The 13,147-nt window shown below is 39.6% G+C and overlaps 1 protein-coding gene across 2 annotated transcripts in view; it reads right to left on the bottom strand.

Moving 5' to 3' along the window:
• Positions 1 to 13,147, bottom strand: part of LOC134338214 (synaptotagmin-like protein 1) — a 226,772-nt gene that overhangs the window by 26,874 nt on the left and 186,751 nt on the right. For both annotated transcript variants that reach the window (XM_063033892.1, XM_063033901.1), the window contains exons 9-10: positions 11,613 to 11,788; positions 656 to 758 (exon numbers count right to left, since the gene is read on the bottom strand). In XM_063033892.1, the coding sequence (XP_062889962.1) occupies positions 656 to 758; positions 11,613 to 11,788 (279 nt within the window). The remainder of the gene's footprint in view (positions 1 to 655; positions 759 to 11,612; positions 11,789 to 13,147) is intronic.

Below are 13,147 nucleotides of genomic sequence, written 5' to 3'. Positions count from 1 at the left end.
TTAGCTGTAGCATATCATGTTACTTAATGCCTGTGATTATTTGCATGGACTGCATCACCTTGCTAAAAATCCTGCTGCCTAAAGAGGACATAGGCTAAAGGCAAATGGGAGCACGACTATATGCAGGTTCTACTCCAAGTCACACACATTTTTGACAAGAAAGTCATCTCTGTTCCTTCATTGTTCCTGAATTTAAGTCTCAGAACTCCCTACCCAACAGCATTATAGGAATAGTTTCACCAGATGCAATGCACTGGTTTACAAAGATGGCTTACTTATCATAACCTTCAGGGCAATTTGAGACAAGCAGTAAACTGACAGAATAATCTGTCATGAGAGGGCACAAGAACAACTGGGCTAGCAACTGGATTTAATAGGTAGTTCAGTATTCCACTCCAGACTAAATAAACCTTCAGAGGACATGTCATACAAAAATGTGTTTCTCTCAATTTTTCAGGAACACCTGTGACACACAGGAGCAGTGACTAGCACAAACTAATGTCCCAATTTAGACCACATAATCATAGAACAACTATGGCAAACCCACCTCAGGATGAATAAGTTGAATGTCAATAAACAACACCACAGTGATGGAGTAAAGTCAGCTGATCTACATTTTGAAAGGATCTGTACATCCAAGTGTGCATTGACTTACTTTCAGGGTTTCATTATACTGAGGGTTCAGCGTTGCTTTCTTTACTGATGTCTTGCGTTTGCTTAGCCGTGAGCGATCAGGAAGAAGGTAAGTTTTTACATAACTGTATGAAGGGGAAAAAGTAAATGATGTTTCTAGGTGTTATTATATATATCGTTTTAAAGTCTATAACCCCAAATTCTCATATCTCTTTTTAGCTGCAATTCAAACTATTTAACTTCCCAAGCAAAAGATTTTTTGAGAGGATTGGGGAATGCAAGTTAGGAAAACTTGGAGAGTTTGGAGAGGGAGTGGGAGCAGTCAGATATCTAGGTACATATTGGTACCAATGAAATAGGAAGGAAAAGCAAAGAGGTCCTGAAAAGAAAATTTAAGAGCTAGGTAGAAAGCTGAGAAGCAGGACCTCCAGGGTAGTAATTTCTGGATTGCTGCCTGCGCCACACGCCAGTCAGGGTAGAAACAGGATGATTTGGCAGATAGATGCATGACTGAGAAGCTGGTGCAGGGTGCAGGGGGCAGGGCGTGGATCATTGGGATCTCTTCTGGGGCAGGTATGACCTGTTCAAAAGTGATGGGTTGCACCTGAACCCAAGGGGGACCAATATTCTTGCCGGCAGGTTTGTTAGAGCTGTTAGGGAGGGTTTAAACTAATTTGGCAAGGGTGTGGGAACAGGAGTGAAGGGTCTCAGAATAAGACGGATGGTAAAAAAGTAAAGATAACGTGCCATCAGACTGTCAGGAAGGGCAGGCAGGTGATGGGGCTTAGTTGCAGCCAACAGACTGAGTATCAAAACATTAGGGATGCAGAATCAGAAAAGATAGCAAATATAGTACACAAGGTGTTGTCTCTAAATGTGCGTAGTATAAGAAATAAGGTGGATGATCTTGCTGCACTATTACAGATTGCCAGGTACGATGTTGTAGCCATCACCGAACCATGGTTGAAGGATGGTTGCAGTCGGGTGCTGAATGTCGAAGGATACACGTCACAGGGATAGGAAGGTAGGCAGAGGGGGTGGTGTGGCTCCACTAGTAAAGAATGGCATCAAATCAGTAGAAAGATGTGACATGGGATCGGAAGATGTTGAATCCTTGTGGGTTCAGTTAACAAACTGCAAGGGTAAAAGGATATTGATGGCAGTCATATACAGGGCTCCTAGCAGTGGCTGGGATGTGGGCCACAGATTACAACAGGAAACAGAAAAGGTGTGTCAAAAGGGCAATGTTGTGGTAGTCATGGGAGATTTTAACATGCAGGTGGAATGGGAAAATCAGGTTTGTGTTGGATCTCAAGAGAGTGAGTTTGTTGAATGCCTAAGTGATTGCTTTTCAGAACAGTTTGTCGTTGAGCCTACTAGGGGATCAGCTATACTAGATTGGGTGATATGTAATGAACTGGAGGCGATTAGAGAGCTTAAGGTAAAAGAAGCCTCAGGGACCAGTGAACACAATATGATTGAGCTCAACTTGAAATTTGATAAAGAGAAAGTAAAGTCTGATGTAGCAATCTTCCAGTGAAGTAAGGGAAATTACAGTGGTATGAGAGAGGAGTTGGCCAAAGTAGGGACGTCAGCAGAGCAGCAATGACGTGCGTTTCTGGGAAAAATGAGGAAGGTGAAGGACGTATGTATTCCAAAAATGAAGAACTACTCAAATGATAAAATAGTAAAACCACGGCTGGCAAGGGAAGTCAAAGTTATTTAAAAGCAAAAGAAAGGGCATACAACAAAGCAAAAATTAGTGGGAAGATAGAGGATAAAAACCTACAGAGAGCAACAAATCAGTAGAAGGGAAAAGATGAAATATTAAAGCAAGTTAGGAAATAATATCAAAGTGGATAGTAGAAATTTCAAGTATATTAAAAATAAAAGAGAAATGAGAGTGGATATAGGACTGCTAGAAAATGAGGCAGGAGAACTAATAACGGGGGACAAGGAAATCGCTGATAAACTAAATGAGTATTTTCCATCAATCTTCACTGTGGAAGACATTAGCAGTATGTCTGATGTTGATGTGAAGGAAGAGAAGTGGGTGCAGTTAATATTACAAGGGAGAAGGTGCTCAAAAAACTGAAAGACCTAAAGTTGCATAAGTCACCCAGACCAGAGGAACTGCACCCTAGGGTTCTGAAAGAGGTAGCGTTAAAAAGTGTGGTGACATTAGAAATGATCTTTCAAAAATCATTGGACTCTGGCATGGTGCTAGAGGACTGGAAAATTGCAGATGCCACTCCACTCTTTAAGAAAAGAGGAAGGCAGCAGAAAGGAAATTATAGACGAGTTAGCCTGACCTCAGTGGTTGGGAAGATATTAGAGTCAATTGTTAAGATTGAGGTGATGGAGTACTTGGTGACACAGGACAAGATAGTACAACGTCAACCTGGTTTCCTTCAGGGAAAATCTTGCCTGATGAACCTGCTGGAATTTTTTGAGGAGATTACAAGTAGGATAGATAAAGGATGCAGTGGATGTTGTATATCTGAACTTACAGAAAGCCTTTGACAAGGTGCCACACATGAGGCTGCTTACCAATTTAAGAGCCCATGGTATTACAGGAAAGTTACTAAAATAGTTAGAGCATTGGCTGATTGGTAGGAGGCAGCGACTGGGAACAAAAGTATTCTTTTCTGGTTGGCTGCCAGTGACTAGTAGTGTTCCGCAGGGGTTGGTGTTGGGACCACTTCTTTTTATGCTGTATATAATTGATTTAGATGATGAAATAGGTGGCTTTGTTGCCAAGTTTGCAGATGATACGAAGCTTGGTGGAGGGACAGGTAGTGTTGAGGAAACAGGTAAGATGCAGAAGGGCTTAGACAGATTAGGAGAATGGGCAAAAAAATGGCAAATGGCAAATGAAATACAACATTGGAAAATGCATTGTTATGCACTTTGGTAGTAGAAATAAATGTGCAGACTATTTTCCAAATGGGGAGACAACTCTAAATTCTGAGATGCAAAGGACTTGGGAGTCCCTGTGCAGAACACCCTGAAGGTTAACTTGCAGGTTGAGTCAGTTGTGAGGAAAGCAAATGCCATGTTAGGATTCACTTCAAGAGGTCTAAAATGCAAGAGCAAGGATGTGATGCTGAGGCTTTATAAGGCACTGGTGAGGCCTCACCATGAGTACTGTGAAGAGTGTTGTGAATATTGTGAACAGTTGGAGAGGGTCCAGAAGAGGTTCACAAGGATGATTCCAGGAATGAAAGGGTTATCATTCGAGGAATGTTTGAATACTCTGGGTCTGTACTTGCTGGAATTCAGAAGGATGAGGGGAGATCTTATTGAAACCTTTCAAATGTCGAAAGGCCTAGACGGAATAGATGTGGAAAGGATGTTTCAGGATGTGGGAGAGTCCAGGACAAGAGGGCACAGCTTCAGGATAGAGGGGCACCCTTTCAAAACAGAGATGCAGAGAAATTTCTTTAGCCAAAGGGTGGTGAATTTGTGGAATTTGTTGCCACCAGCAGCTGTGGAGGCCTAGTCATTGGCAGAGATTGGTAGGTTCTTGATTGGACACGGCATCAAAGGCTATGGGGAGAAGGCCGGAAACTGGATTGAGGAGGAGAAAAAAAAAGAATCAGCCAGAATTGAATGGCGTAGCAGACTTGATGGACTGGATGGCCTAATTCTGCTCCTATGTCTTATGGTCTTATGGAAAAGACCATTGCTTCAAATGTTTCACCAACAGCTGGCATTTGTTTTGAAACTTTAGTTATACATCAGTAAAGGATTACAGTAGATAACAATGATAGCTCTCCTAAGGCATATAAAACTAGTTAAAAATATTTTGTATATGATGGAGTACTTGTTAAATTTCTATAAATCCAGAATAAACTCTAAACATTCTTTGGGATTTTCAACTGACGCCTGTAAATTCTATTCTTATGCAACCTAAGTACTTTTTGCAGCATCATCATATATGCATACAATTTCTGTTTCATTACATTTGAATGGTAACATATTATCATTATTCATTACAGGAACATTTAAGGGCTATTGTTTGCTGTTCTGTTGAAACATTCAGCAGTTAATATTTCATGTGCAACAAAGGCTTGTTTCAATTTTAATAATTTGTTTTATACCTTCTATTACAAGCTCAAAGTAATTTTATTGTCAAAGTATGTGCAGTATATGTCACCATATACTGCCCTGAGATTCATTTTCTTGCAGGCATTCACAGTAGAACAAAGAAATACAATAGAATCAGTGAAAAACTACACACAAAGACTGACAAGTAACCCATGTGTAAAAGACAATCTGTGCAAATACATAAACATAAGGAATAATATTAATAATAATAAGTAAATAAATTAAATAATACTTGTAGAGTCCTTGAAAATTATTCCACAGGTTGTGTTCAATGATCTTTTCAGTGTTGATGTGAGTAAAGTTATCCATGCCCACTAATCATCAAAAGCTTATCAATACCTACTGTATTAATTTTGCCTATTCTTCTTGAATTATCATCCATTTCTTTTTTCTCAGTGCAACACATTATGCTTGAGCTATGTGAATAATCATGCACCTACAATTCCAGTTTGCAACTGTTGTCACATGAACAAAGTTACCAGAGAGATACAGTTGGTAGATATGAAATGCCGTCTTTTATTTGATACACACACTCACAAATAAGCTGACAGCCTTTTGGAGTCAAGAGAGAGGACAAATCAAAGGACAATTCAGGCTAAGTTCAAAGGACAATTCCATATTTGCAATCAAAAAGTGCTGGAGAACGCAACAGGCCAGGCAACATCTATAGGAAGAGATAGATGCTGCCTGGCCTGCTGCATTCCACCAGCATTTTTTGTGTGTGTTGCTTGAATTTCCAGCATCTGCAGATTTCCTCGTGGTTCCATATTTACAATGCTTCCTTTGAGCTACATGTAATAGTTTCAAGTGCCTGGACCTTCGCACCATCATACTTCCCTGTTTGCTCCTATACTACAGGCACCCGAATACACAGAAGTAATGAATTTAAGTCAGCCTTGCCTGTTCTTCCAATTAACTCGGTTTATGGTCCTTCAGCACACATTGTTCAGAACTATATGTAGGTTTAATCCACCGTTCATATTCGAATTTGAAGGCTAGTGGTTGTAGTCAGTTAAAGTTATTTGGTACATGTGTAAGCTCTAAAAATCACTCTGACAGCAACCAGATATCCGAATTGTTCAATATTGACCCAGGGTATTCTAAGTTTAAATGTCCCTCATATCCTGTTGTGAGTACATTGGCCTGTTGTTATTCTCTGACGGCAGTGTTGATATGTGTATGAACTTACAAATTAGAGAAATCATATCCACCTGCCTCTATTATTTCATATTGATTACGTACACAAAGCTTTACCGAAGTTAATTGCAGCAGTTTTAGTTTATTGATCAAATCTGACTATTGTACTACAGATACTGTTGTATCTCCCTCCAATAATACAATTCCACTAAGATGCATAACTAAAGGCATTAATAACGAAACATTAAATTTATTCTTTCAGCTGTACGGCTGTGAAATTTAACTTCTATATTAAAACATTATTATATGTATCTTGTAAAATATGTTTTAGACATCTTTATTTCAAAAGTACTGCAAATATCTGAATCTAGCCAAAGATTTGCAAAAAAAATAGTAGCTGCTTTATTTTTCTGATGGGTTAGAGTGATGGTGTGATTTAAGTTTCAAAGCTTTATTTATTATCAAAGCATGTATCCATAATACAACTCTGAAATTTGTCTTCTCCAGATAGACCATAAGATTACAAAACCATAAGACACAAGAGCAAAATTAGGCCATTCAGCCCATCAAGCCGCTCTGCCATTTCATCATGGCTGATCCTGGATCCTATTCAATCCCATATACCTGCCTCTCATCGTATCCCTTGATGCCCTGGCCAAACATGAATCGATCAACTTCTGCTTTGAATATACCCACGGACTTGGCATCTACCATAGCCTGTGGCAGAGCATTTCACAGATTTACCACTCTTAGCTAAAAAAATTCCTCCTTACTTCTGTTATAAAAGTCCACCCACCAATTTTGAGGTTGTGCCCTCGAGTTCTGGGTACCCCCATCAGAGGAAACCCCTCTCCACATTCACCCTATCTAGTCCTTTTAACATTTGGTAGGTTTCAATGAGATCCCCCTGCATTCTTCTAAATTCCAGTGAGTACAGACCCAAAGCTGCCAACTGCTGCTCATATGTTAACCCCTTCATTCCTGGAATTATCCTTGTGAACCTTCAATGACTCTCCCCAATGGCATAAGATTACATTACAAGAATGAGATAAGGGGCATAAACCTGTTGACAATACTCCAAGAGTGGCCTGACTAGTATCTTATAAAGCTTCAGCATTATCTCCTTGTTTTTATATTCTATTCCCCTTGAAATAAATGCCAACATTGAATTTGCTTTCTTTACCACAGACTCAGCCTGTGAATTCACCTTCTGGGAATCTTTAACGAGGGCTCCGAAGTCCCTTTGCACCTCTGATGTTTGAACTTTCTCCCCATTTAGATGATAGTCTGCACTATTGTTCCTTTTACCAAAACGCACTGTCATACATTTCTCAACACTATATTCCATCTGCCACTTTTTTGCTCATTCTTCCAATTAGTCTAAGTCCTGCTGCCATCACATTGCTTCCTCAGCACTACCTATCCCTCCACCTAGATAGCCACAAAACAAAGGAGGAACATGAAAGTTGTTCGAGAGAAACATCAAACCCACCTACCCCATGAAGAAAGAGAACGGCATCCCGATTATCAACCCGCAAAACCTCCCTTACAGAAAATGGAAAAGAAACATTGACTCTAAAAGAACGAACTGAACATCAACCCTTAAACACACTCGCCATGCACAACAAAACAGAAAAGGAATGATGATAAAAATCACCGAATATAAGAGCCATTAGTCTGAAAAAGTCTGCAGTCCATAATGCAATAGTCCAATCCATAAACGCAGAACCATGATAAGTAATTTCTAAGTAGATATTGATCAGTGCTGCTTGCTTCAAGAAATTAGATAATAAAAACTATCCAGGGAATTGTTACAGATTGATCAGTTATCAGCAAAGTAACTTATCATTCATTGTATCCAATCAACTCAGAGTTCCAAAATAAATATCAAAGGAAAGATTCCCATTGCACACTGTGAATATATCACATTCATAAATCTATAAATTCAAAAGAGCTCAATTCTTATTGAAATAACAGGAGGAATGGAGACAGGCTAACCCCTGTTGACATCAATGGATCTGGGGTTTGAGAGGGTGAACAGCTTTAAGTTCCTCGGCATAAACATCACTGAGGATCTCACATGGTCTGTACATACCGGCTGTGTGGTGAAAAAGGCACAACAGCGCCTCTTTCACCTCAGACGGTTGAAGAAGTTTGGTATGGGCCCCCAAATCCTAAGAACTTTCTAGAGGGACACAAGTGAGAGCATCCTGACTGGCTGCATCACTGCCTGGTATGGGAACTGTACCTCCCTCAATTGCAGGACCCTGCAGAGAGTGGTGCGGACAGCCCAGCATATCTATAAATGTGAACTGCCCACTATTCAGAACATTTACAAAGACAGGTGTGTAAAAAGGGCCCAAAGGATCATTGGGGACCCGAGTCACCCCAACCACAACCTGTTCCAGCTGCTACCATCCGGGAAAGAATACCGCAGCATAAAAGCCAGGACCAACAGGCTCCGGGACAGCTTCTTCCACCAGGCCATCAGACTGATTAATTCATGCTGACACAGCTGTATTTCTATGTTATATTGTTGTACATACAGTGCTATTTATTATAAATTACTATAAATTGCACATTGCACATTTAGACGGAGACGTAATATGAAGATTTTTACTCCTGATGTATATGAAGGATGTAAGTAATAAAGTCAATTCATTTCAGCTCAATAATATCTGGCAGATGAACACCTATTGACAAATTCAGTATAATGCATTCAACATTTAACAATCAAGTTCAAGTTTAAATTTAATTGTCTGTCAACCATACACATGTATACAGCTGAATGTAACAGTGTTCCTGTGGGGACAAGATGCAAAGCACAAGTTCACAGACAGCACAAAGGACATATATTCACAGTCACAACACAATCACAACATGGCCCTGAGTGTCATGGCCTGTGGACTGATGGTGCATGGGATGTTATTCTGGAGCCACATTTCTGCAAGAGCGAGCACGCAGAAGTTCCAGCAGATATTCAACATAGACAAGGCCCAGCCAGTTTAGGGCTAGGCTGATGCCACATTTATATAAATATTGAAGAAGGTTAATTTAGTCTAATTTATCCTCCCCCTCCTCTTGATCTCCACACTCACAGATGCAATAGATTAATAGATGAATATTTTGAACCACGTCATGAGAAGTATAACGGAAACAAGAGTAAGATTGCAGATGCTGGAAATCTAAAGCAACGGACAAAAAGTGTGGAAGAACATGGCAAGCCAGATTTGATGAATGATGTTGGCTTAAACCATCAACTATTCAGTCCCTTCTATAGATGCTGCTGACTTGCTGAATTCCTCTAGCATCTTTTTGTGTGTTGTTCCATAAAGAGTATAATTTTGTTTGAAATAAAAGCAGGGAATTCTGGAAAAATTCACACCATGTAGCCTTGGTGAAGATAGAAAAACCACAGTTAATCTTTCAGTTTTGTGAATTTTCAGGAAATAATGAATGTACTGTGGAATACAGGAGAAATTAAAGATTATGTAAAGATTATGAAAATGTTTTTAAAGTTTTTAACTTTTTTAAAGTTAAAAAATGCACGGAGACTGGGAGATATCTGGAATTTAGCAAAGTATCTTCCAGAAAGAAATAAAGAAAGGCAAAATAGAACATGAGATTTAAATAGTAAGAATCACAAAAACAGACTGTTGGAGCTTCAAAGAGTGCGTAAAAAGTAAAAGACAATGAAAGCAAATGAAACTATTGAAAGGGTCCTTTATAGACAGAGATGGGAGATGTCAGTTCTTCACCCTTTCCTTTTTTAAAATTCAAGATTCAAGATTGTAAAGCTTTCCCCACCACTAAGCACATCTACACAGACCACTGTCACAGGAAAGCAGCATCCATCATTAGGGACCTCCACCACCAACGTTATGGTCTGTTCTCACTACTGCCACCAGGAAAAAGGTACGGGAGCCTCAGGACCCATTCCACCAGGTTCAGCAGCACTTAATACTTTTGAACCTGAGGGAATAACTTCACTCAACTTCACTTGCCCCATCATTGAAATGTTCCCACAACCTATGGACTCACTTTCAAGAAATCTTCATCTTATGTTCTCAATATTTATTGCTTATTTATACATTATTATTTCTTCCTTCTGGTATTTGGAAAGTTTGTTGTCTTTTGCACACTGGTTGAATGTCCACGTTTGTGCAGTCGTTCATTGATACTATTATTGTTATTATTCTATCATGGACTTAAAGAGTATGTCCACAAGAAAATGAATTTCAGGGTTGTTAATGGTGACACATCTGTATTTTGAACTTTGAACTTTGAACTTTAAACGACATTGTCATTTATCAATACAGAAATGTAAAGGAGAACGAAATGATTGTTACTCCGGATCTGATACAGCATAATGTAAACAAGCATAAAGAACACAATTTAAAACTCAATAAATATACACTAAATATGTAAGATTAACTTACATACATAGATTGATTGTATGTACATAAAGTGACACTAGGTACAGGAGTATTCTGGCCATCTTGTGTATAAGCACTTCTAAACCCTGTCCACCAATATTGGAAGTCCCTGGCTTTCTTTACATAACATAAGAATATAAAAAATAAGAGCAGGAGAAGGTCTCATGGCCCATCGAGCCTGCTCCGCCATTCAATAAGATCATGGCTGATCTGGCCATGGACTCATCTCCACCTACCTGCCTTTTCCCCATAACCTTTAATTCCCCTACTATGCAAAAATCTATCTAACCTTGTCTTAAATAAATTTAGTGAGGTACCCTCCACTGCTTCATTGGGCCAAGAATTCCACAGATTCACCACCCTCTGGGAAAAGCAGTTCCTCCTCATCTCCATCCTAAATCTACTCCCTAAATCTTGAGGCTATGTCCCCTGGTTCTAGTCTCAGCTACCAGAGGAATCAACTTCCCTGCCTCTATCTTATCTAACCCTTGCATAATTTTATATGTTTCTATAGGATCTCCTCTCATTCTTCTGAATTCCAGCAAATACAATCCCAGACACTTCAATCTCTCCTCATAGTCTAACCCTCTCATCTCTGGAATCAACCTCTTCTGCACCACCTCCAAAGCCAGTATATCCTTCTTCAAGTAAGGAGACCAAAACTGCATGCAGTACTCCAGATATAGCCTCACCAGTACCCACTAAAGTTGCAACACAACCTGCCTACTCTTAAATTCAATCCCTCTAGTAATGAAAGCCAACATCCCATTTGCCTTCTTGATAACCTACTGCACCTGTAAATCAACCTTTGTGATTCATGCACAAGCACTCCCAAGTCCCTCTGCACAGCGGCATGCTGCAAATTTTACCACTTAAATATCTGTTCTTCTGTTTTTCCTTCCAAAGTGGATGACCTTGCGTTTACCAACATTGTATTGAATCTGCCAGACCCTTGCCCACTCACTTAACCTATCAATATCTCTCTGCAGACTCTCCGTATCTTCTGCACAATTTGCTTTTCCACTCAATTTAGTATCATCAACAAACTTAGATACATGACACTCGGTCCCCTATTCCAGACCGTCCCCTCTTTGCTTCCCAGAATTGGAGGAAAATCCTTTCTTTGCAGAAAAAAAGGAGGAACTTTAATATTGTGTAAGATGTATGTCACAATTATAATCTATTGTCTTTTCAAAGGCCTCATTTTTTTTTTAATTCTTTAGTGATACCAATTTTAATTCATACATTAGAATACTTCCGTTCAGTTTTGAAAAATGAGGTAATGAGTTTGCTTACGGATCAGAGGTGTATTTTCTCTTGCTAGCAGCAGCCAGTCCTCGACACTGCTGTACGCAGATTTGCAATTCTTCTTTTGCCTCTTCATACTGTAGTTTGAATTGTATGACACCCTGAACTGCAACATCTCCAAAATCTCCAGGGTCACTGTACAGACTCTGTAAGCTGCCACTCAACTGCAATAACATACGAGGGAGAAAGCAAGGTTATTCCATACTTAAATCCCAGAAACACAATCAACAAGATGCACAAAACAGAGAAATAATTCAGTAAGTCTAAAGTGTTCGTAAAAGGAACCCAGTAAATCCAAATTTATAAAATAATCCAAGTTCAACCAATTAAAATCAGAATGATCAACAATTCGATCCATTTTTATATGTTTCCCACAGTTATGGTGAATAACTGTGGTACTCATGATGAGTTTACGACAGAATGATGAAGCAGGAAGGGAGCAGGGATCAGCAAGTCTAGAATGGACTCTGCAGGCAGGCTTGTCACATAACCAAAACCGCAAATGTAAGAAATCTAAAAATATATTGAGGTCATTAGAATTCCATAGTTAGCACTTATCCCCAAATAGTTTCAAATTTTGATCGCAGAGCTTTGATTTATGGAGTAGGTTTTTAATAGCTTGAAGAGCTGTGGTAATGCAGCAGTTAGCATGGAGCTATTACAGTTCAAGGCATCCTGGTGCTCGGAGTCCAATTCCAGGCCGTTCCATAAGAAGTCTCTTGTAAATCCTCTCCGTGGAATGCGTGGGTTTTCTCTGGGTGCTCTAGTTTCCCCTCACAGTTGAAAGACATTCCGGGTAGGCTAATTGATCACTGTAAGTTGTCCCCTGATTAGGTTAGGGTTAATCGGGTTTGTGGAGTTGCTGAGGCAGTGTGGCTCAAAGGGCTGGAAGGCTCCATCACTAAAAAAATAAACAAGAGAAGCTCACTGGCTTCTTCATTGCAGAGCCACTCACTCCCTTCCCTCTAGCTGTGTGTTTCTCCAGGTAAAGTACATCTCATGACAGAATTTTGGATGGTTAAATTTCCATTCCAATCTTCACCATCAGAAGTCAATTTGCATCACTGATCTGTCTGCTCTCCGTCCTTTGGATTAAATAGCCAAAAACATACCTTGCATGGAGAAGGGCAAGAAATGAAAAGATGAACACAAAATACTGGAGGAACTCAGATCCTGATGATGTGTCTTGGCCCAAACAGTTGATGTTTATTCCATTCCGTAGATGTTGTCTGACCTCCTGTGTTCCTCCAACGTTTAGTGTGTGTTGCTTTGGATCCCTTGCGTCTGCAGACTTATGATATGCAGAATCTGTTGTGTTTTTGAAAAGATGACTTTGCAGAAATATGTTAAAGTGTCATTAGAGTGCCTATGAGTGGAATATATATAATTCCATGAAGGTCAGAGCAGACAGGAGATAAAATCAAAAATTTCATGAGGGATAGAGGTGTGTTTATTAAAATTCCATTGCCAGTGAGACAGTGATACCAGGTGATGGCAGTGAGACAGTGATGTGTAAGGGAAAA

This window comes from Mobula hypostoma, chromosome 2 (genome assembly GCF_963921235.1).
Source record: "Mobula hypostoma chromosome 2, sMobHyp1.1, whole genome shotgun sequence".
NCBI lineage: Eukaryota > Metazoa > Chordata > Chondrichthyes > Myliobatiformes > Myliobatidae > Mobula > Mobula hypostoma.
Note: the sequence above shows the minus strand (reverse complement) of the source record. Positions and strands in the feature narration are given on the sequence as shown.